Source organism: Gigantopelta aegis, chromosome 10 (assembly GCF_016097555.1).
Source record: "Gigantopelta aegis isolate Gae_Host chromosome 10, Gae_host_genome, whole genome shotgun sequence".
Classification (NCBI taxonomy): domain Eukaryota; kingdom Metazoa; phylum Mollusca; class Gastropoda; order Neomphalida; family Peltospiridae; genus Gigantopelta; species Gigantopelta aegis.
The window spans coordinates 91,368,668-91,394,499 of record NC_054708.1 but is presented as its reverse complement, the minus strand read 5'-3'; the positions used below and the strand labels follow the sequence as shown (position 1 = coordinate 91,394,499).

Genomic DNA, 25,832 nt, shown 5'->3' with positions numbered 1-25,832 from the left:
ATGTGACGACCCTGGATTAGAGGGTGTCCTTGTAAATGGCCATAACCACTAACTATGAAGGCAAAAGATCACCAACAAGATTAAAATTCAACAATATTTATTTAACAATAACCTCAAATTACATTCGCAGTTGAACTGTATGTTCACTGATTCATTTAGTAATAAAATTCACATAAATAATTGAATAAACATGGCTAAGTTACTTTCAGGCTTTGAAATATACCACAATTCTTAAATTACTTTAAAAGACTGAGTCTTATTCACCTGAAACCGGTAAGTTGCTCAATAATAATTATTCCTAATATACTAAGTCTCCAACGTTATGATATACACAAACTTAATTTTGGACCAAGAACATCAATATCAGCAAGAATATACACTTTAAATACTTTGTCTGGGTACACAGACCTACTTCCACTACATAGGCATCTCTCTAACTCAATCCCTCTCTATATAATATGCCTTAAACTTTACCACATAAAAACCACAACACCCGGGGCATACACCTCTTTTGTGTAATGGGTGCTGTCTATCTCCCTAAATTCTATGAATAATAAATACCGAAAATAATACCCTTTAATCTTTATTAATTATCTAATCATTAAGGTTGTGAGTTTGGTCTCTACAAGTTATCCCAATAACATACACATGTAAAACCCGTATAATTTAGTATTCTGTTAATAAACCCAACCCACCTATCGGGGCGAACGTCTGACCGAAACTGACAAATCATTGCGGGATTCGTATTTATACCCCCGCCAAAATCCAGCAATACTGGTTAATATCCAACACTGCAGAATTATGCATTCCGCAAAACGGGGTAAAATCCAGCAGTGCGGGGTACAATCCTGCATTGCAGAATTTGTAAATCCCGCAGTGCGGGTTAGAAAACCAATGACGTCATTTACTACTGGCTAACGTCATTAGGCCCTACAGGCCTTTATACCTTAATTACTATGCTATAATGGGAACGAAATAAATACAATTAAGCATATATACACAAATAAATATAAGTTCCATATCCATTCCGAATTAGATATAAGTTACATTAGTAATATCTGAAATTACTAATATTTACCTAACTCACACAGTGTGACAGACGTCAAAAATAGCATTGACAAAAACCCGGAAGTAACTCTCAAAAAATCCAGAACGAGGCTCGTACAAAAGCATGGCTTCGATCTTTTTACATTTGCGGCTGTATAAAAATGCCAATTTAACAACTTAATAACACTTGATAAGGTAAGTTATCTGTGACTACTGATAATATAAACACTAATGATTAAGTGTATAAATGTTATACGATAAACAAGGCCTTGTTTTATTGACCCGGCGCATAGAATTGCGCTGTTCAATGTAAACAAATATAGACTACGATGCACGTTGGCGCTAAAACAAAACGAACTTGAATTATAGCTTAATAATTTATAGAAAATAATTTACTGGCAATATCGTAATCCCGGATTCTCACATTACCCTCTGCTTAAACGTTTAAGCGTCCTCGCAAACGCACATAACTTGAAATAATTCATCTATCATTAAAAGAGCCAACTGTGCACTTCATTTAGAATATCACACCTTGCATCAAAATTCAGTCTATATTTGTGGATAATACATTCCATATGCCCTAATTCACTGATATTATTATATGCATAATATACATTATGTATCTCTCTTTATATTACAGATCAACCACAATCTTGACAAAAATTGACCAAAAAAATTGACGGAAAACAGATGGTTGAAATTAATTGTGAACAGTAAAAAAAAATAATTAACTGCCGATTGCCATCTCTGGTCATGCTCGTCACCTCGTTGGTCGTTCGGGCATCCTGACCTCCTGGCATCCTTCCCATCCTTTTCTACTCAATTCTTCCGCCCTTCCATGCCTCTCTGATATCTTATCTTTAACTTACATACATAACTGCACATTAAAAACATTTCTTTTATGATAGTCAGTTATTTCTTTGTCTTATAATACTTATAATAATAATAATTAATTGGAGACATGAAAATATATCAACATTTTGTGATGAAAGAATATTCTTGTTTTAAACCATATCTGCTACATAACTAACTATACAATTGGTAATGATACTGATGTTACGTCCGCTGTGGCCGCTCGTGCCTCCAATGTCGTCTGTCGTCGATGTCCCTCTCTCTGTTCTCCTTTCCCCAGTCTCTTCTTCCATTCAGTTCTCTCACTCCGGTCTCTCTGTTCTCTCTCTCCTTCTCTGTAACTCTCCTTTCTCTCTCCGTCTCTCTTCTCTGCCTCTCCATCTCTCTTCTCTCTCTCTCTGTCTCTCTTCTCTCTCTCTCTCTTCTTTCCTCTCGCTCCTCTTTCACCAGCTCGTTCTGTTGCCTAATTGCAGCTGTTAGGTCGTCGATGGCTTTAGCAAATATTATCATTTGCTCCCTGTTATCCCTGACTATTTCCACGACCGCCTGTGTCAATTTTACCATTTGATCTCTACAGCTATCTGATGAAGCAGAAGACTCGGGAGATCTCGACCGTGACCTCGACTGTGACCTTGAATGTCTTTTCTGAGTTTCCTCGACAGCTGGTGGAATAATCGCTGAAGGTGGCTCCTGGATCTCCGCTGGGGAGTTTAAAAAGCTCCATAATGACAAGTTGTCTGGCATAGCTTCGACCACTGTCACTTCAGTTGCTGAAGGTTCCGATGTTGTGGTGGTGACTGGTGCTGCTGTTGGGACACATATGGCCGTCACTGGCTGAGGTGCTGGCAATGGTTGGACAGCTTTAGAAACAGTGTTGTTTTTAAATCGTTGACCTGCCCTTTGTTGCCACAGACTATTGGACTCATCAGCTGACAACCGCTCCATGTCGAGGCCATCTGCTACTATATACGGACAAGTAGATTCCTTCAAGTGGATTGCCTCATCCACCTCTTCTCCACTTTCCTCCGCTCTTCTCACCCTGTCTATGTGGTCTTTGTACGCAGACACATGCGTTGCCAGCTGCTCCAACTTCATGCATCTAAAGGTGCATAAAGTACAAAAATATGGTGATTGGTCAAGAGGTAGATGCATCTTGTAGATGTGGGAAATTACTTTTCCCCTCTCTCCCACGAAGTCATCTCCCTTTAAACATCGATACGCCCTTCCTCTCTTTGGTGGCAACTTGACTTGAGCCTGCATGACTAAATAATTTCCTGTAATTTAAGAAGTAAAAGGAAAAAAACAAAAAAAAACCTGTTAATTAAATACGTGCGTACCTCTAACTAATTGTGTATGCGACTTACGTTACCAACATGCATTCCAACATGTATTCGGCACATCACTATTTTAGACTTTTAAGCACCTTACTTATCCACCTGGGCCTGTATTCACTGGTGAATGGCTTCAGCTTATTGTGGTGTATTACTTTCTGCCTACCTTCAGCATCGAACTGAACTATGTAATCGAGTGCATTCAGTCTTTTAACCACAACTGCTGGACCGCTGTAAGGCATTTGGAGTTTTGGGCATACTCCCTCTCTTCTGTGCTCATGAAGATACCATACTAGGTCTCCTTGGCTATACCGATGAAGACTTTGTTTTATATCATATGTTTCTTTTTGCCTCTTGGCTGACGCTTTCAAATGCTCTCTGGCTATCTCATGCGCCTTTTGCATGTTTCTTTTCAGCATTTCTACATATTGGCCATATGATGACACAGTTTCACCGATGAGTGAGGTACCACTGCCGAATGCTATTTCCGCTGGGATTCTCACTTCACGTCCCAACATCAAGAGATTGGGTGTTAGGCCTGTGCTCTCGTGTGGGGTTGATCTATATGCAGCTGCTAAACAACCTAAGTGCAGATCCCAATCCGTTTGTTCACCCTGCAGATATGCTCGTATCATCCGGACCAGAGTTTTGTTGAAATTTTCTGTCTGTCCATTACAGCGGGGATTACGTGGCGATGTTCTCGTCCTTCCTAACTTCTAGCAGTTTACAAAGTTCTTTGAATATAGCACTTTCATAATTTCCCCCCTGGTCGCTATGTAAATCCAGAGGGTACCCGTATCTAGAAATAACTTCGTTGAGTATCATCCTAGCCGCGGTTTCTGCACTTTGGTCTGGTACTGCGAAAACTTCAACCCACTTGGTGAAGCTATCAGTTACAACTAAAATGTATCTGTTTCCTCTTGGAGTCCTAGGTAATGGTCCCAGGAAATCCGTAGCAATCCGATCTAGCGGTGCTCCCACTTGCATATTTCCTAATGGGGCTCTCGGTGTCCTGTTAGGTGGCTTATTGGCCCCACAAGTCTCACACTGCAAAATCCAGTTGTTCACATCTTCTCGCACTTTAAACCAATAATAACGAGCGAGAAGTTTCCCTTTGGTCTTTTTCCTGCCCAAATGACCAGACATTATCCCATTGTGCATCTGATACAAAATCTCCTTCCTCATATCTCTTGGCACAATATACTGTAACCTCTCTGTACAGTCTTTGTCACTATATTTCCGGAACAGCATTCCCTGTTTCATTACCAAGCTGTCCCAATACACCAAATAGTGTCTGCTAGCAGGGCTGGCTGTACAAGCCTCGTGACCAGTAGGTCGTCTCCCTTGCTCCATCCACTCAATAATGGGTTTCAAATCCGCATCGCTCAGTTGCTTACGTCGCAACTCACTTGAACCCATAATCTGCATCCACGGAAACCAGTTATTCCTCAGTTCTCTTTCCTCCCTTGTAGAAACTCTTCTACAGAACTCTTCAACTCTGTGTGTTGGGTAGCGTAAATAGTTCATCAGCCAACCAGTTGCTTTCACTGCTAACCCTCTGCTTAGCTTGAACATATCCCGTTTCTTCATAAGCTTCTTGTACACATACTCGAGTCCTTTTCTCGAGCCCACATACCATTCTCCCACGGTTTCTGTGACAGGGGTTACACTACTGGTATGACCTGGAACAAAAACGCTAATCATGCATAAAATCATGATTACCAATGGAGATATCAACTTTCGCAGATACCATTTCGGGTTTTTCATTACCCCGGCTCCACGATCGAAGTAAACACTCTGTCGTATTTTTAGTGAAGATGACAAAGTACTCTGCATGTCATCAGCCCTCTTTTGACACTTTTTACAGGGACCACATTTCAATTGTTCTGTTAACCCTGCCTCAGCACAATCACAATCATCGTGATTCGGACATCTCGACATACTATCTGCATTGCCATGGTGAGCTCCACTGCGAAATTCTATTTTATAGTCGTAGGCAGATAGTATTTCTATCCAACGGGCTATCCGTCCCTTTGGTTCTTTGAAGTTCATCAACCATTTAAGAGCTTGATGATCAGATCGAATTACAAACTCTTTCCCTAACAAATAGTGGTGAAAGTATTCTACAAAATACCTAACTGCCAACAATTCTCTATCTGTGACACAATAATTTCTTTCTGATTTGCACAGTGTTCGGCTAGCATAAGCTATTACTTTTTCTTGATTATTTTGAACTTGGGATAGCACTGCGCCTATTGCAACATCTGATGCATCGGTATCCAATATGAATTTACCGTCACCAGCAGGGCTCGACATTATGTCAGGACTTGTAAGTGCTCCTTTCAATGTATTAAAAGCTATTGACACTTCTCTGTCCAAATTAAACTGCTATCATCTTTAGTGAGATCGAACAGTGGTTTGGCGATTTTGGAAAAATCTTTGATAAAACGACGGTAATAAGAACAGATACCGAGGTATTGTTTCACTTCCTTCGCGTTACTAGGTTCTTTCCATTGAAGAATCTTGGCAACGTTATTTGGGTCTGGCTTCACCCCATCTGCAGAGACTTTGTGCCCCAGAAATGTGACTTCTGATTTCAGCAACATGCATTTTTCAGGTTTTAATTTCAAGTTGGCTGCTCGAAGTCGGCTCAGTACTAACTTCAACCTTCTTAGATTTTCCCATTCATCAGCAGCTGGTATTACACAATCATCCACATACAACATACAGCATGACCACTGCAATCCCTTCAGCGCCAACTCCATGACTCTCTGGAATGTTGCACCTGCTGTTTTTAGACCCATTGGCATTGTGACAAATTCAAACAACCCGTGTTTGCTGATAAAAGCTGTCTTTGGAATATCTTCTTCTCTGAGTGGTATTTGATAGTAGCCTGCAGTTAAATCTAATGTACTAAATACTTTACAACCTGCCACCGTATCTAAACATTCTGCAATCTTCGGCAAAGGAAAAGCATCTGCTTCAGTCAGTGTATTCAGTCTTCTATAATCAATGCAAGTACGGACTTCTCCAGACTTTTTCCGCACCAGGACCAATGGTGAACTCCAAGGGGAACTACTCTCGCGTATAACACCTTGTAACTTAAGCTTATCGATGGCTTTCTTTTCTTCATGTGCATATGCCAGGGGTACTCGGCGAGGTGGTTGCTTCACTGGTCTCGATTCACCTGTACGAATAGTGTGTTCCGCTAAGTTTGTTCTACCGAGGTCATTATCGTCTTTGGAAAATGCGTCTGTATATTCTATTAGCAGTTTTGCAAGTTCTGCACGAACATCTATTTCTTTTCCTTCAATGGAATCAAAGTACAATTTCATCAAGTGCTCTGGGATTCCTTTTTCTAAATCTCTTTTCTGTTTATTTTCAGTTTCCGAAGTGTTGATCTTTTCACTTGACTCTTTGCCTATCAAAAGTTTATTTCTACTTGAGATTGTTGTATTTTCAGAGATATTTCTGTATGTTATCCTGCGAACTCGTTTAGTATTGCCGACCTCATTCATGTTTTCCATTTCCAGAACTGTTTCGCTAACTGCATCGGATGAAATTTCTTCCGCTGTTCCAATGATTGTGTCTTGTTTGATTGAAACATAGGTATAGAAAGGATTCATCACTCTGATTTTGACGGTGGAATCACGATTTAAATCGGCAAGGCTAGTTGCTAATACAACGTTGTGATTTTCATTAAAATTTGAGTTGGCTCAATTATAACTTCACATGTCTTTTTGCTATCATCAATTTCAGTTCGGTCCACCAATGCATCAATAATTCTTTCTGTCATTGGTTCAATGATGAAGTGATCTGCTGCTCGTACTTTTCTCACACCAGTGTTCTCTGATCGGACACATGAAATTTCTTCGCCGCTCAGTACAATTTTATTTTGACTCAGGATTATATCTGCTGGTTTTCCACCTATGCCTTTTAGTATATCCATACCAATCAAAGCATCATCAGCAATGTCTGCGATCACAACACACCTATGCAGGATGAGTGGACCTAGCTGTATCTTCAAAGTACACTTTCCGTAATTGCGCAGTGACTCCCCACCAGCATGTGTAAGTTTAATTGTCTTCCCTAAGTGCGGCCTCATTGCAGGATCTATTCTGTCAAATATTCTCTTTGATATTAATGTTTTGTCTGCCCCTGTATCAATGATAAACTTGACTTTTATGTCTTGGACACTGCCCTCAACTTGAATATCCCATGGTGTAGGTGTTTCTCGCCGAATTGTTACATTATCTTTTGGGTCTATTTTCTCGAGAACCAACTTTCGACCCCTTGAGTTGGTCCATTGTAGTTTAAAGCATTTGTTTCGTCACCTGCCTCGCCTGCTACTTTAATGTTCTTGATGTGTTCGCTGTTTGTTCGATCTCTGTGCGGACAATTTCTAATGAAATGTGATATTTCACCACAATGATAACATCCATTTTGTCTTGTTTGTCGTCTCCTCCATCCTTCATCGTGGAATTGAGACTTCTGGTTAAAATGTTTCTTATATCCCTGACTTCCATGTTCTTTTGTGCATCTATTTAATTCATATTGCAAAGCTTGGATATCCCTCTTCATTTGTTGCATTTCTTCATTCTCGCTTTTGTATTCATGTTCTTTCTGGGTTGTTTTGCTCATATCTAACTCTGCTGGCTTTGTAATTAATCTATTTTTATTTGAAATTCCGGTTCGAGCAATTCGATTTTCTAAATCATCTGAATTTGCCTCTTCCTCACTTAAGTCTGACTTGTCATGCATCCGCATAACCTGGTTATATCTGTATTCTCTATTTTTGTGCTCTTTAGACCCTGGTTTCATTTCTTGAAAATTTACCATCTCGAAGACTGCTTCGTCAATATCGGTGGGTTCCTTCACGTACTCAACATGAAACCGTGCTTTCTCGTCATCAACTCCATCAAGAAATTTTCTGACAAGATCTTCTGCCCTTGTCTCAGAGTCTCGCCTTGGATAGGCTTTGTCGTAGAGCCGTTTCAGTTCTGCTGCATATTCTTCTACCTTTTCTCCAGATTTCTGCCGGCGTCGACTGAACTGTGTCTTAAAACTCTTTGAGGTCTCAATAGCTCTGAAGCGGTTGTTTAGTTCGCGGCATAAATCTTTATAGTTTCTCCTCTTGTCCTGGGGTAATTGTCCAAAAACAAAATCGCCAGCTTGACCTTGTAACCGTGGTAGCATTTCGTCAAGTCTTCTATTATTCGACCAATTCTGTCGTGTTGCAATCTCTTGAAATCGATTGAACCAAACATTCCAAGCTTCACGACCTGAAAACGGTGGTAATTTGGAGTAAGAACCTCTTGCTTCGGGGGTAATTCTAGGTGTATTTGTTTCATATTCTGATTCGATGTCTGATTCATGTTCATTGACGAGAAATGATCCGTGTCGCCTGTGCCCTGGGTGTGTTCTTTGTTCACCAACTGCGCTTGCAAGCTGCGAAACAGTTTCTTGCATTGTTCTCATCTGATTCATCAGTAGATCCATATCTCTATGTTGATGTGACTGCCAGTTCGAGCTACATCCATTCTGTGTGTCATCTCGAATACCTTGTGACATCCTTGGAGAAGTATCTATCACACTGAATGTATTCTCATTAATGTCAGATACTCCATCATCTCTTGTATTGCCAGACTGCGACACATCTCGATTACATTGCTCTGATTCAATACACAATGAACCCGAATTCATGGGACACACTTTTTGGGACTTTGACCTTGTCATTATATTATTATCTTTAAGAGACATTGCTACTTTAATACTGACTTATTTTCCCCAATGTATTTAAGTCTCGTTACTACAATGTTCCTTTGCCTTCAAGAAAATAATGCAAATACTCAGGAGGAATGACCATTTACAATTAAAATTATTTTAAAACCTGAGGTTCGAATCGCTGGATGTGACAATTAAAAAAATTAATTTAACACATCCCACTTCTGACACCAGAAAATGTGACGACCCTGGATTAGAGGGTGTCCTTGTAAATGGCCATAACCACTAACTATGAAGGCAAAAGATCACCAACAAGATTAAAATTCAACAATATTTATTTAACAATAACCTCAAATTACATTCGCAGTTGAACTGTATGTTCACTGATTCATTTAGTAATAAAATTCACATAAATAATTGAATAAACATGGCTAAGTTACTTTCAGGCTTTGAAATATACCACAATTCTTAAATTACTTTAAAAGACTGAGTCTTATTCACCTGAAACCGGTAAGTTGCTCAATAATAATTATTCCTAATATACTAAGTCTCCAACGTTATGATATACACAAACTTAATTTTGGACCAAGAACATCAATATCAGCAAGAATATACACTTTAAATACTTTGTCTGGGTACACAGACCTACTTCCACTACATAGGCATCTCTCTAACTCAATCCCTCTCTATATAATATGCCTTAAACTTTACCACATAAAAACCACAACACCCGGGGCATACACCTCTTTTGTGTAATGGGTGCTGTCTATCTCCCTAAATTCTATGAATAATAAATACCGAAAATAATACCCTTTAATCTTTATTAATTATCTAATCATTAAGGTTGTGAGTTTGGTCTCTACAAGTTATCCCAATAACATACACATGTAAAACCCGTATAATTTAGTATTCTGTTAATAAACCCAACCCACCTATCGGGGCGAACGTCTGACCGAAACTGACAAATCATTGCGGGATTCGTATTTATACCCCCGCCAAAATCCAGCAATACTGGTTAATATCCAACACTGCAGAATTATGCATTCCGCAAAACGGGGTAAAATCCAGCAGTGCGGGGTACAATCCTGCATTGCAGAATTTGTAAATCCCGCAGTGCGGGTTAGAAAACCAATGACGTCATTTACTACTGGCTAACGTCATTAGGCCCTACAGGCCTTTATACCTTAATTACTATGCTATAATGGGAACGAAATAAATACAATTAAGCATATATACACAAATAAATATAAGTTCCATATCCATTCCGAATTAGATATAAGTTACATTAGTAATATCTGAAATTACTAATATTTACCTAACTCACACAGTGTGACAGACGTCAAAAATAGCATTGACAAAAACCCGGAAGTAACTCTCAAAAAATCCAGAACGAGGCTCGTACAAAAGCATGGCTTCGATCTTTTTACATTTGCGGCTGTATAAAAATGCCAATTTAACAACTTAATAACACTTGATAAGGTAAGTTATCTGTGACTACTGATAATATAAACACTAATGATTAAGTGTATAAATGTTATACGATAAACAAGGCCTTGTTTTATTGACCCGGCGCATAGAATTGCGCTGTTCAATGTAAACAAATATAGACTACGATGCACGTTGGCGCTAAAACAAAACGAACTTGAATTATAGCTTAATAATTTATAGAAAATAATTTACTGGCAATATCGTAATCCCGGATTCTCACAATAACACTTACAGTTTACTTAAGTGAATGCTTTACCGCGATTTTAATACACACTTTGAAGATATTGTTAATCTGAACTAATAACACTTACAGTTTACTTAAGTGAATGCTTTACCGCGATTTTAATACACACTTTGAAGATATTGTTAATCTGAACTAATAACACTTACCAGTTTACTTAAGTGAATGCTTTACCGCGATTTTAATACACACTTTGAAGATATTGTTAATCTGAACTAATAACACTTACCAGATTACTTAAGTGATTGCTTTACCTCGATTTTAATACACACTTTGAAGATATTGTTAATCTGAACTAATAACACTTACCCGTTTACTTAAGTGAATGCTTTACCGCGATTTTAATACACACTTTGAAGATATTGTTAATCTGAACTAATAACACTTACCAGTTTACTTAAGTGATTGCTTTACCTCGATTTTAATACACACTTTGAAGATATTGTTAATCTGAACTAATAACACTTTACAAGTATTGTTATTTTGAATCGATATGCGCTATGCTCTTTAAAATAAAGAGGTAATGCCAGTACATTAAAAAGCATGAATAAAAAGAAAATTAATGTGTGCATCCATATCAATACATACATGTATTTTTGGTTTTTATGAATGTCAAAACTTCTATCAGATCCAGTACTTGCCTTAACTTGCCAGCCATTGACGACCCACGGTTGGTATGTGCTGTCATGTATGTGGGAAGGTACATATAAAAGAAACATTTATCAGGTTTCGCTAAAACTGAGTTTACAAAATTACGAAATATTTGACATGCAATAGCCGATGATTATTAATCAGTGTACTCTAGTGATGTCGTTAAACAATCGAATGTTTCATTTTGAACGCCAGGTGTTCCAGTGCGCGGCTTGAGTCTCGAGAGGCAGGTGAAGCCGCAGTTCTCCCACGACGAGAACCTGCCCGTGTACGAGTGCCGGGAGCGGCTGGCGGGATACACGTACGTGGCCGGCATAGACTTGGACGAGATCATTTTGCCCCACAGGAACCAAGGACTCAAACAGTTCATGGAGGTAAGACTCGACACGTACGTGACCAACAGGAATCAGGAACTCAAACAGTTCATGGAGGTAAGACGCGACACGTGCATGTGTCACAGGAACCAGGGATTCAAACAGTTCACGGAGGTAAGACTTGACACGACGTGTACCACAGGAACCAGGGACTCAAACAGTTCACGTAGATAAGACATGACACGACGTGTACCACGGGAACCAGGGACTCAAACAGTTCACGGAGGTAAGACTTGACACGACGTGTACCACGGGAACCAGGGACTCAAACAGTTCACGTAGGTAAGACTGGACACGACGTGTACCACGGGAACCAGGGACTCAAACAGTTCACGGAGGTAAGACTCGACACGGCGTGTACCACGGGAACCAGGGACTCAAACAGTTCACGGAGGTAAGACTCGACACGACGTGTACCACGGGAACCAGGGACTCAAACAGTCACGGAGGTAAGACTCGACACGACGTGTACCACAGGAACCAGGGACTCAAACAGTTCACGGAGGTAAGACTCGACACGACGTGTACCACAGGAACCAGGGACTCAAATAGTTCACGGAGGTAAGACTCGACACGACGTGTACCACAGGAACCAGGGACTCAAACAGTTCACGGAGGTAAGACTCGACACGGCGTGTACCACAGGAACCAGGGACTCAAACAGTTCATGGAGGTAAGACCCGACACGTGCATGTGTCACAGGAACCAGGGACTCAAACAGTTCATGGAGGTAAGACTCCACACGACGTGTACTACAGGAACCAGGGCCTCAAACAGTTCATGGAGGTAAGACTCCACACGACGTGTACCACAGGAACCAGCGACTCAAACAGTTCATGGAGGTAAGACTACACGTACGTGTACCACAGGAACCAGGGCCTCAAACAGTTCATGGAGGTAAGACTCGACACGTGCATGTGTCACAGGAACCAGGGACTCAAACAGTTCACGGAGGTAAGACTCCACACGACGTGTACTACAGGAACCAGGGCCTCAAACAGTTCATGGAGGTAAGACTCGACAGGACGTGTACCACAGGAACCAGGGACTCAAAGAGTTCATGGAGGTAAGACGCGACACGTGCATGTGTCACATGAACCAGGGACTCAAACAGTTCATGGAGGTAAGACTCGACACGTGCATGTGTCACAGGAACCAGGGACTCAAACAGTTCAAAGAGGTAAGACTCCACACGACGTGTACTACAGGAACCAGGGCCTCAAACAGTTCATGGAGGTAAGACTCGACACGACGTGTACCACAGGAACCAGCGACTCAAACAGTTCATGGAGGTAAGACTACACGTACGTGTACCACAGGAACCAGGGCCTCAAACAGTTCATGGAGGTAAGACTCGACACGTGCATGTGTCACAGGAACCAGGGACTCAAACAGTTCACGGAGGTAAGACTCCACACGACGTGTACTACAGGAACCAGGGCCTCAAACAGTTCATGGAGGTAAGACTCGACAGGACGTGTACCACAGGAACCAGGGACTCAAAGAGTTCATGGAGGTAAGACGCGACACGTGCATGTGTCACATGAACCAGGGACTCAAACAGTTCATGGAGGTAAGACTCGACACGTGCATGTGTCACAGGAACCAGGGACTCAAACAGTTCAAAGAGGTAAGACTCCACACGACGTGTACTACAGGAACCAGGGCCTCAAACAGTTCATGGAGGTAAGACTCGACACGACGTGTACCACAGGAACCAGGGATTCAAACAGTTCATGGAGGTAAGACTCGATACGTACGTGTACCACAGGAACCAGGGACTCAAACAGTTCATGGAGGTAAGACTCCACACGACGTGTACTACAGGAACCAGGGCCTCAAACAGTTGATGGAGGTAAGACTCGACACGACGTGTACCACAGGAACCAGCGACTCAAACAGTTCATGGAGGTAAGACTCCACACGACGTGTACCACAGGAACCAGGGCCTCAAACAGTTGATGGAGGTAAGACTCCACACGACGTGTACCACAGGAACGAGGGCCTCAAACAGTTCATGGAGGTAAGACTCTACACGACGTGTACTACAGGAACCAGGGCCTCAAACAGTTCATGGAGGTAAGACTCCACACGACGTGTACCACAGGAACCAGGGCCTCAAACAGTTCATGGAGGTAAGACTCTACACGACGTCTACTACAGGAACCAGGGCCTCAAACAGTTCATGGAGGTAAGACTCGATACGTACGTGTACCACAGGAACCAGGGACACAAACAGTTCATGGAGGTAAGACTCCACACGACGTGTACCACAGGAACCAGGGCCTCAAACAGTTCATGGAGGTAAGACTCCACACGACGTGTACCACAGGAAACAGGGCCTCAAACAGTTCATGGAGGTAAGACTCCACACGACGTGTACTACAGGAACCAGGGCCTCAAACAGTTCATGGAGGTAAGACTCCACACGACGTGTACCACAGGAACCAGCGACTCAAACAGTTCATGGAGGTAAGACTCTACACGTACGTGTACCACAGGAACCAGGGCCTCAAACAGTTCATGGAGGTAAGACTCGATACGTACGTGTACCACAGGAACCAGGGACACAAACAGTTCATGGAGGTAAGACTCCACACGACGTGTACCACAGGAACCAGGGCCTCAAACAGTTCATGGAGGTAAGACTCCACACGACGTGTACCACAGGAAACAGGGCCTCAAACAGTTCATGGAGGTAAGACTCCACACGACGTGTACTACAGGAACCAGGGCCTCAAACAGTTCATGGAGGTAAGACTCCACACGACGTGTACCACAGGAACCAGGGCCTCAAACAGTTCATGGAGGTAAGACTCTACACGACGTGTACTACAGGAACCAGGGCCTCAAACAGTTCATGGAGGTAAGACTCCACACGACGTGTACCACAGGAACCAGCGACTCAAACAGTTCATGGAGGTAAGACTCTACACGTACGTGTACCACAGGAACCAGGGCCTCAAACAGTTCATGGAGGTAAGACTCCACATGATGTGTACCACAGGAATCAGCGACTCAAACAGTTCATGGAGTTAAGACTCCACACGACGTGTACTACAGGAACCAGGGCCTCAGACAGTTCATGGAGGTAAGACTTAAGACTGGTATGTACGTTCGCATTTATGTACCGACTCAAACGCAATCATCATCGTCATCGTCGTCATCGTGGTTGTCACCACCATCGTGTTTATCATAACCATCATTAGCTAGTTGAAATTTATTCATCCCTAGAAAAGGAAAGGATATTAATACATCAGCACATGTTTAAACATTATCACATTTGTTCTATACAAAGAAAGAAAACCTGCTGGTGATGAGACTGACAATACATACCAAGACCTTTTATATGTTACAGTCATGGAGCACTGGTTTGAACAGAGAAAACCCCAAAGCTATCGGTGGGGATCGATCCTGCGACCTATATAGCTCGTCAGTTGAGAGCGCTCTACCACTGAGCTAAGTCCATACCGAGTTTCACGTATACATGGGTTGTCGTGATATTTGTGACATTTCTAGCGCTGGCCCAGCAGTCGGTCTGTTAGAGTTATGAAAGTGATTTCTAACGCTGGCCCATCAGTCGGTCTGTCAGGGTTATGAAAGTGATTTGTGACATTTCTAGCGCTGGCCCAGCAGTCGGTCTGTCAGGGTTATGAAAGTGATTTGTGACATTTCTAGCGCTGGCCCAGCAGTCGGTCTGTCAGGGTTATGAAAGTGATTTGTGACATTTCTATCGCTGGTCCAGCAGTCGGTCAGTCAGGGTTATGAAAGTGATTTGTGACATTTCTAACGCTGGCCCATCAGTCGGTCTGTCAGGGTTATGAAAGTGATTTGTGACATTTCTAGCGCTGGCCCATCAGTCGGTCTGTCAGGGTTATGAAAGTGATTGGTGACATTTCTAGCGCCTGCCCAGCAGTCGGTCTGTCAGGGTTATGAAAGTGATTTGTGACATTTCTATCGCTGGCCCAGCAGTCGGTCAGTCAGGGTTATGAAAGTGATTGGTGACATTTCTAACGCTGGCCCAGCAGTCGGTCTGTCAGGGATATGAAAGTGATTCGTGACATTTCTAGCGCTGGCCCAGCAGTCGGTCTGTCAGGGTTATGAAAGTGATTCGTAACATTTCTAGTCTGTCAGGGTTGGGAAACATGATCGCACGTCTCGGCTGTTAATGTGCTGGAGATAACAAGATGTTGTCGCACGGAGATGACTAGATGTTGTCGCACGGAGATGACGAGATGTTGTTACACGCACGGAGATGACGAGATGTTGTCACACGGAGATGACGATATGTTGTCGCACGCGCGGAGATGACGAGATGCTGTCGCACGCACAGAGATGATGAGATGTTGTCGCACGGAGATGACGAGATGTTGTCACACGAACGGAGATGACCAGATGTTGTCGCATGGAGATGATGAGATGTTGTCGCAAGGAGACGACGAGATGTCGCACGTAGATGACGAGATGTTATCGCATAATTGCACGTACGGAGATGATGACATGTTGTCGCATGGAGGTGACAAGATGTTGTCGCACGGAGATGATGACTATATGTTTCAGCTCTGTCCTTCTGTCTGTCTGTTTGCCCATCCATCTGTCTCACAATACGCTTTCCGGACGTTTTCCCCATAATGCCTCAAGACAGTACTGATATTTTGTGATATTTTCACGTCGATTTATTAATTTTTAACAGATATGAGCAGCACTATGATAATATTTGTTGGACGGTGGAACTGTGTGGTGTAACTATTATATTTATCACACAGGACTACTTGAAGAGGTTCCCGGATGCTGCTGGCTTCCTCTTCCACGTGCAGTTCCACGTGACGAGTTGGGGCCGCCACGCCCACCACGACGTCTTCTTCCTCGACTACCAGCGGAGCACGCCACCTCGCTGGGAGTGCGAGAAGTACATCTACCTGCCTGAGAGAACCCATCTGGCGCACACCCACTCGTTTGAAGCCAAGCCCAGCTTCCGTAGGTAAGTGACGTCCTACCCACCTGAGAGAACCCACCTGGCGCACACCCACTCGTTTGAAGCCAAGCCCGGCTTCCGTAGGTAAGTGACATCCTACCCACCTGAGAGAACCCACCTGAAATAACCCATCTGAGGGAACCCACCTGGCCCACACCCACTTGTTTGAAGCCAAGCCCGGCTTCCGTAGGTAAGTGACGTCCTACCCACCCGAGAGACCCACCTGAGAGAACCCACCTGGTGCACATCCACTCGTTTGAACCAAAACCCGGCTTCCGTAGGTAAGTGACGTCCTATCCACCTGACGCACACCCACTCGTTTGAAGCCAAGCCCGGCTTCCATAGGTAAGTGACGTCCTACCCACCTGAGAGAACCCACCTGAAATAACCCACCTGAGAGAACCCACCTGGCCCACACCCACTCGTTTGAAGCCAAGCCCGGCTTCCGTAGGTAAGTGACGTCTTACCCACCCGAGAGAACACACCTGAGAGAACACACCTGGTGCACACCCACTCGTTTGAAGCCAAGCCCGGCTTCTGTAGGTAAGTGACGTCCTACCCACCCGAGATAACCCACCCGAGAGAACCTACCCGAAAGAACCCACCTGAGAGTACCCACCTGGCAAACACCCACTCGTTTGAAGCCAGGCCCGGCTTCCGTAGGTAAGTGACGTCCTACCCACCTGAAAGAACCCACCCGAGAGAACCCAACTGAGAGAACCCACTTGGCCCACACTCACTCGATTGAAGCCACGCCCGGCTTCCGTTGGTAAATGACGTCTGTTGTGAGCAGAACACTCTGGCGAAGTCAAAGTTGTGACCTCGACAGGCGTGCTTCACTGGGCGAGGGAGGGGTGGTAGAATAAGCTAACCCGTTTCAACATATTCTTTTGGTTTAGCCGTTTTTCGCTAAAATTTGCGAACTATATCATTTTAACGTTGCGAACGTTTTTCTTGTCGGTCTGTCTGAACACTACGTTCCTTTTGAGAGAGCAAGACAAACGTTCGCCTGATTGGTTTTAGCGCTGCGTGTATCCCTTTACTGCCACATAAATAAGGCAGCAACACTTTGCCTGGTGGACAAATAAGGCAGCAACACTTTGCCTGGTGGACAAATAAGGCAGAAACACTTTGCCTGGTGGATAAATAAGGCAGAAACACTTTGCCTGGTCGTATTATAGTCTTAAGGGTGAGTGATTGTAGTATTTATCTCTATGTTGTACTTATTCATTGAAACGTTGCATGTATGCAGCTTTAACCATGTTAACTTTGTCATCCCTGGGATTTAATCTGGTACTAGACACTCTTCAGCTATTTAGGCTTTAAAGAGTTGTCTACCTTTACTCTTGAAGGACGACACCACGCCAGGCTTAATAATAATAATATAATCATCGGAATAGCTTTTTACGCATAAAAGACATCTTGTTGCAGATGGAGAAAACCCGCCCGCTACCGATTCCGGTCACACTGCTGTTGCTTCCTTCCACCCACCCCAACCTTTTTACTGTCCTAGACGGAAGAGCCGACCGAGGCCGGCACCTGCGCCCAGGACAGGCGTGCGATACAATAGCTTGTTCTGAATGTGCACGTGACCTGACGTGACCTGACCAGATGGAAATCCACTTAAGGTCCAAGCACGCTCTCCTTATCCAGGGCACTAAATCTCGCTGTGTTCATTACCTATTCAGGATAGACGAATAAAGTGCTCGCTTGATGCGCGGTCGGTTTGGGATCGATCCCCATCGGTGGGCCCATTGGGTTATTTCTCGTTCCAGCCAGTGCAACACGACTGGTATATCAAAGGCCGTGGTATGTATTATCCTGTCTGTGGGATGGTGCATATAAAAGATCCCTTGCTGCTAATCGAAAAAAGTAGCCCATGAAGTGGCGACAGCGGGTTTCCTCTCTCAATATCTGTGTGGTCCTTAACCATATGTTCGACGCCATATAACCGTAAATAAAATGTGTTGAGTGCGTCGTTAAATAAAATATTTCCTTCCTTCTTAAACTTTAGAAACGTTGTTTTTTGTTGTTGTTATTTAACGACACAGTTAGGAAACATTGATTCTTCAGTCATCAGTTATTGGATGACAAATATTTGGTGATCTTTGACTCGTAGTTTTAGAAGAAACCCGCTACATTTTCCCATTAGCACCATGTGATCTTTATATTATACGCATTTTCCTACACAGGACAGCAGACACCATATGCCAGCGAGATGGTTCGATCCTGTGGCACGATCACCTCAGGCGAACGCTCTACCGACTGTTCCAGCCAGTGCACCACGATTTGTATATCAAAGACCGTTGTATGAGCTATCCTGTCTGCGGGATGGTGCATATAAAATATCCCTTGCTACTAATGGAAAAATGTAGCTGGGTTTCCTCTAAGACTATATGTCAAAATTACCAAATGTTTGCCATCCAGTAGCCGGTGATTAATATATCAATGTACGCTAGTGGTGTCGTTAAACAAAAGAAAACAAAAAAATCTTCCGACTGAGCTAGTTCCTGCCCCGTTCGCCTAAAATGCAGAGGGAGCTTCCGAAACGCTGGAACACGTCGGCGTTTGTCAAAATGCAGAGGGAGCTTCCGAAACGCTGGAACACGTCGGCGTTTGTCAAAATGCAGAGGGAGCTTCCGAAACGCTGGAACACGTCGGCTTTTGTCAAAATGCAGAGGGAGCTCCCGAAACGCTGGAACACGTCGGCGTTTGTCAAAATGCAGAGGGAGCTCCCGAAACGCTGGAACACGTCGGCTTTTGTCAAAATGCAGAGGGAGCTTCCGAAACGCTGGAACACGTCGGCTTTTGTCAAAATGCAGAGGGAGATTCCGAAACGCTGGAACACGTCGGCGTTTGTCAAAATGCAGAGGGAGCTTCCGAAACGCTGGAACACGTCGGCGTTTGTCAAAATGCAGAGGGAGCTTCCGAAACGCTGGAACACGTCGGCGTTTGTCAAAATGCAGAGGGAGCTTCCGAAATGCTGGAACACGTCGGCTTTTGTCAAAATGCAGAGGGAGCTTCCGAAACGCTGGAACATTTCGGCGTTTGTCAAAATGCAGAGGGAGCTTCCGAAACGCTGGAACACGTCGGCGTTTGTCAAAATGCAGAGGGAGCTTCCGAAACGCTGGAACACGTCGGCTTTTGTCAAAATGCAGAGGGAGCTTCCGAAACGCTGGAACACGTCGGCGTTTGTCAAAATGCAGAGGGAGCTTCCGAAACGCTAGAACACGTCGGCGTTTGTCAAAATGCAGAGGGAGCTTCCGAAACGCTAGAACACGTCGGCTTTTGTCAAAAGGGATAATATATTGAAGAATTCCTAATGTGTAATTTAATTATTAAAATTGTTGTAATAGTCTACCATATTCTATACTGCCTGTTAATGAGGGTAAGTGCCTTTAATAGATTGTTTATTATCGGCAGTTGTCGTCATATAATGTAGACTATTCTTACCAACTTTACAGCAAAGTGTTTTCTAGGACCTACGTGTATTTCTTCCCATAATGATTACATCGTTTGTTCAAGCCGATGAACTACGCATATTGATGTCCGTGTTACGTGAACAGATTGTTCGTGTACGCTTATTGTTTTCCGTTTTACGTGAACAGATTGTTCGTGTACGTATATTGATTTCCGTGTTACGTGAACAGATTGTTCGTGTACGCATATTGTTTTCCGTTTTACGTGAACAGATTGTTCGTGTACGCATATTGATTTCCGTGTTACGTGATGCTGGATGGTGCTACCGTTTGGAGGCGGCATGGTCCATTCAGAAAGTAGAGCGATCACTCGAGGTGTGCTGGATAGTGCTGCCGTTTGGAGGCATGGCCCATTCAGAAAGTAAAGCGATCACCCGAGGTGTGCTGGATAGTGCTTCCGTTTGGAGACATGGCCCATTCAGAAAGTAGAGCGATCACCCGAGGTGTGCTGGATAGCGCTGCCGTTTGGAGGTATGGCCCATTCAGAAAGTAGAGCGATTACCCGAGGTGTGCTGGATAGCGCTGCCGTTTGGAGGTATGGCCCATTCAGAAAGTAGAGCGATTACCCGAGGTGTGTTGGATAGTGCTGCCGTTTGGAGACATGGCCCATTCAGAAAGTAAAGCGATCACCCGAGGTGTGCTGGATAGTGCTGCCGTTTGGAGACATGGCCCATTCAGAAAGTAGAGCGATTACCCGAGGTGTGCTGGATAGTGCTTCCGTTTGGAGACATGGCCCATTCAGAAAGTAGAGCGATTACCCGAGGTGTGCTGGATAGTGCTGCCGTTTGGAGGCATGGCCCATTCAGAAAGTAGAGCGATCACCCGAGGTGTGTTGGATAGCGCTGCCGTTTGGAGGTATGGCCCATTCAGAAAGTAGAGCGATCACCCGAGGTGTGTTGGATAGTGCTGCCGTTTGGAGGTATGGCCCATTCAGAAAGTAGAGCGATTACCCGAGGTGTGCTGGATAGTGCTTCCGTTTGGAGGTATGGCCCATTCAGAAAGTAGAGCGATTACCCGAGGTGTGCTGGATAGTGCTTCCGTTTGGAGGTATGGCCCATTCAGAAAGTAGAGCGATTACCCGAGGTGTGCTGGATAGTGCTTCCGTTTGGAGACATGGCCCATTCAGAAAGTAGAGCGATTACCCGAGGTGTGCTGGAGGTGCCGTTTGGAGGCATGGCCCATTCAGAAAGTAGAGCGATCACCCGAGGTGTGTTGGATAGTGCTGCCGTTTGGAGGTATGGCCCATTCAGAAAGTAGAGCGATTACCCGAGGTGTGCTGGATAGTGCTTCCGTTTGGAGGTATGGCCCATTCAGAAAGTAGAGCGATCACCCGAGGTGTGCTGGATAGTGCTGCCGTTTGGAGGTATGGCCCATTCAGAAAGTAGAGCGATCACCCGTTTGGAGGTATGTGTAGAGCGATCACCCGAGATAGCGCTGCCGTTTGGAGGTATGGCCCATTCAGAAAGTAGAGCGATCACCCGAGGTGTGCTGGATAGCGCTGCCGTTTGGAGGTATGGCCCATTCAGAAAGTAGAGCGATCACCCGAGGTGTGCTGGATAGTGCTGCCGTTTGGAGGTATGGCCCATTCAGAAAGTAGAGCGATCACCCGAGGTGTGTTGGATAGCGCTGCCGTTTGGAGGTATGGCCCATTCAGAAAGTAGAGCGATCACCCGAGGTGTGCTGGATAGCGCTGCCGTTTGGAGGTATGGCCCATTCAGAAAGTAGAGCGATCACCCGAGGTGTGCTGGATAGTGCTTACGTTTGGAGGTATGGCCCATTCAGAAAGTAGAGCGATCACCCGAGGTGTGCTGGATAGTGCTGCCGTTTGGAGGTATGGCCCATTCAGAAAGTAGAGCGATCACCCGAGGTGTGCTGGATAGTGCTGCCCATTCAGTAGAGCGATTGGATAGGCTATATGGCCCATTCAGAAAGTAGAGCGATCACCCGAGGTGTGTTGGATAGCGCTGCCGTTTGGAGGTATGGCCCATTCAGAAAGTAGAGCGATCACCCGAGGTGTGCTGGATAGTGCTGCCGTTTGGAGGTATGGCCCATTCAGAAAGTAGAGCGATCACCCGAGGTGTGCTGGATAGTGCTGCCGTTTGGAGGTATGGCCCATTCAGAAAGTAGAGCGATCACCCGAGGTGTGTTGGATAGCGCTGCCGTTTGGAGGTATGGCCCATTCAGAAAGTAGAGCCCTCACCCGAGGTGTGCTGGGTCGCACGATCGATCGCTCTCATTGGACTCGGGGTTTCTCCCCGCCTCGCGACTGGGATAACTGGTATGTCTTTTATATGTCGTGTCTACGAAAAAGTGCATAGAACTGACCACTTAGCTTACATAACGGCAGCGGTTGTCTCGTCGTCCTCCGCCAAGTGTGCAGATAACCTTGTTACACACCAAATAGCCATATCAAAAACTGTACAACGCCTCTGTGACATGAGCCAAATAGCCATATCAAAAACTGTACAACGCCTCTGTACCCTGAGCCAAATAGCCATATCAAAAACTGTACAACGCCTCTGTGCCCTGAGCCAAATAGCCATATCAAAAACTGTACAACGCCTCTGTGCCCTGAGCCAAATAGCCGTATCAAAAACTGTACAACGCCTCTGTGCCCTGAACCAAATAGCCGTATCAAAAACTGTACAACGCCTCTGTGCCCTGAAACAAATAGCCATATCAAAAACTGTACAACGCCTCTGTACCCTAAGCCAAATAGCCATATCAAAAACTGTACAACGCCTCTGTACCCTGAGCCAAATAGCCATGTATGTACAACGTCTCTGTACCCTGAGCCAAATAGCCATGTATGTACAACGCCTCTGTGCCCTGAGCCAAATAGCCATACATGTACAACGCCTCTGTACCCTGAGCCAAGTAGCCATAGATGTACAACGCCTCTGTACCCTGAGCCAAGTAGCCATACATGTACAACGCGTCTGTGCCCTGAGCCAAATAGCCATGTATGTACAACGCCTCTGTGCCGTGAGCCAAATAGCCATACATGTACAACGCCTCTGTACCCTGAGCCAAGTAGCCATACATGTACAACGCCTCTGTACCCTGAGCCAAGTAGCCATACATGTACAACGCCTCTGTGCCCTGAGCCAAATAGCCATGTATGTACAACGCCTCTGTGCCGTGAGCCAAATAGCCATACATGTACAACGCCTCTGTACCCTGAGCCAAGTAGCCATAGATGTACAACGCCTCTGTACCCTGAGACAAGTAGCCATACATGTACAACGCCTCTGTGTCCTGAGCCAAATAGCCATGTATGTACAACGCCTCTGTGCCGTGAGCCAAATAGCCATACATGTACAACGCCTCTGTACCCTGAGCCAAGTAGCCATATATGTACAATGACTCTCCTCTGATCGACCCACGCTGGTGTGCTCAATGGACTATTTCTCATTTCAGGGATCCACAGCTGGTGTAACAAAGGCCGTTGTTTGTACTATCCTGTTTATGGGATAGCGCATATAAAATATCCCTTGCTCCCAGTCGAAAGGAGTAACCCATATGTCCAACGCATATAACCGTAATTAAAATGCCATGCGTGCTTCGCTAAATAAAACATTTATATTTTTCTTTTAAAAAGTGCTAGGGTATCGTTAAACAGACATTCCTTTCCTTTATTTCCAGTTACAGTTTGTCTCGAGATGCCGCCATCATCCACCACTACAGGACGTGTCCGCTGGGCTGGGCGACGTGTTTTCCAGAAATCATCATCGACAAGGAAATGCTGAGATTTTCCAGCGTCCTGCAGCAGAAACTGAAACGCGTTCACAAGTATCTGGGATGGGCGTAACCGCTCCACCTCAAGTTTTCATAGAACTACGTCTTTCCTGCCTCGAGTATTTGGGACAAAATGACACTACCCATAACAAAAGAAGAAATCAAGACTGAAATATGACACTGCGCCGTTGATAGTAGTTGACATTGGACTAATTCAGATATTATTACCCACGTGTTGTGTGCTGTCCAGATTGTTAACCACGTGGTTCAGAATGTCTCGGTTGATATCAAACTGTCACATCCCACTTGAACGTAAAGTGGGAGTGAACAGCCATACGATTAGCGCACTACAATCTTACCGAAACGACAGTCAACCGAACATTGATAGAAATAAACGTTTCGCTACTCTTGAAATTATTTTAATTTTCAGTCGCTAAAGCTCGTGACAGTTGAAAATTATTTTACTTGGGACATAAACATGATTCGAACTGAAATGGAAGCGCGTGTAATATCCTATAAATATGACCCCGACATGTTCACAAGGAGCTGTGGGCCTAACGGAAATTGTTGAGGGAGATCAACATGTAAAGCGTGAAACCAAAGAATCTGTAGCATGCCATTTTAAGATTGTAGTGACTTCAATTAGCTCTGGTAACAGTCTGCTCCACACCGATCGTGTGTCACTGAGCGTCACTTGAACACCGTAATAATGTAACGTAACAATGTAATATAATAATGTAATTGTAATGATGTAATGTAATAATGTAATATAACAATGTAATGTAATAATGTAATTTTAATGATGTAATGTAATAATGTAATTGTAATGATGTAATGTAATAATATAATGTAATAATGTAATTGTAATGATGTAAAGTAATAATGTAATGTAATAATGTAATTGTAATGATGTAATGTAATAATGTAATGTAACAATGTAATGTAATAATGTAATTATAATGATGTAATGTAATAATGTAATGTAATAATGTAATTGTAATGATGTAATGTAATAATATAATGTAATGATGTAATTGTAACAATGTAATGTAATAATGTAATTGTAATAATGTAATGTAACAATGTAATGTAACAATTTAATTGTAATGATGTAATGTAATAATGTAATTGTAATGATGTAATGTAATAATGTAATGTAATAATGTAATTGTAATGATGTAATGTAACAATATAATGTAATGATGTAATGTAATAATGTAATTGTAACAACATAATGTAATAATGTAATTGTAATGATGTAATGTAATAACGTAATTGTAATGATGTAATGTAATAATGTAATGTAATTGTAATGATGTAATGTAATAATGTAATGTAACAATGTAATGTAATAATGTAATTGTAATGATGTAATGTAATAATGTAATGTAACAATATAATGTAATGATGTAATGTAATAATGTAATTGTAACAATGTAATGTAATAATGTAATTGTAATGCAATAATGTAATGTAACAATGTAATGTAATAATGTAATTGTAATGTAATAATGTAATGTAACAATGTAATGTAATAATGTAATTGTAATGATGTAATGTAATAATGTAATGTAACAATGTAATGTAATGCAATGTAATAATGTAATGTAATGATATAATGTAATAATGTAATTGTAATGATGTAATGTAATAATGTAATATTAATGAATAAGGTAATAATATAATATAATAAAACAAAACAATATATATTTGAAGACCGTGAAATAATTACCAAATGTTTGAAAGAAAGAAATGTTTTATTTAACGACGCACTCAACACATTTTATTTACGGTTATATGGCGTCAGACATATGGTTAAGGACCACACAGATTTTGAGAGGAAACCCGCTGTCACCACTACATGGGCTACTCTTCCGATTAACAGCAAGGGATCTTTTATTTGCGCTTCCCACAGGCAGGATAGCACAAACC

At 43.2% G+C, this 25,832-nt stretch overlaps 2 protein-coding genes across 2 annotated transcripts in view; one reads left to right on the top strand and one right to left on the bottom strand.

Annotated features, from left to right (window-relative positions):
* Positions 1-24,614, top strand: part of LOC121383915 — a 29,060-nt gene extending 4,446 nt beyond the window's left edge. Inside the window, exons 3-5 of the mRNA XM_041514013.1 lie at positions 11,530-11,708; positions 16,475-16,689; positions 23,808-24,614. Coding sequence (XP_041369947.1) covers positions 11,530-11,708; positions 16,475-16,689; positions 23,808-23,973 — 560 coding nt within the window. The 3' untranslated portion in view covers positions 23,974-24,614. The remainder of the gene's footprint in view (positions 1-11,529; positions 11,709-16,474; positions 16,690-23,807) is intronic.
* LOC121384144 (glutactin-like) lies at positions 81-10,657 on the bottom strand. The gene is made up of 2 exons (XM_041514393.1): positions 10,270-10,657; positions 81-3,173 (listed from the first exon to the last, which is right to left on the bottom strand). Exons 1-2 carry the CDS (start codon positions 10,304-10,306, stop codon positions 2,104-2,106), a joined length of 1,107 nt encoding a protein of 368 aa, XP_041370327.1. The 5' UTR covers positions 10,307-10,657; the 3' UTR covers positions 81-2,103.
* Positions 24,615-25,832: the final 1,218 nt, after the last annotated feature.

What these genes read in the sequence shown, in the direction of transcription:
- LOC121384144 (XM_041514393.1), bottom strand. Translation starts at nt 10,306, where the DNA reads ATGCTATTTTTGACGTCTGTCACACTGTGTGAGTTAG. An exon ending in TGTCACACTGTGTGAGTTAG is followed by an intron (nt 3,174 to 10,269) that starts GTAAATATTAGT and finishes CTTAAATTACAG; the next exon opens with GAAATTATTTAGTCATGCAG.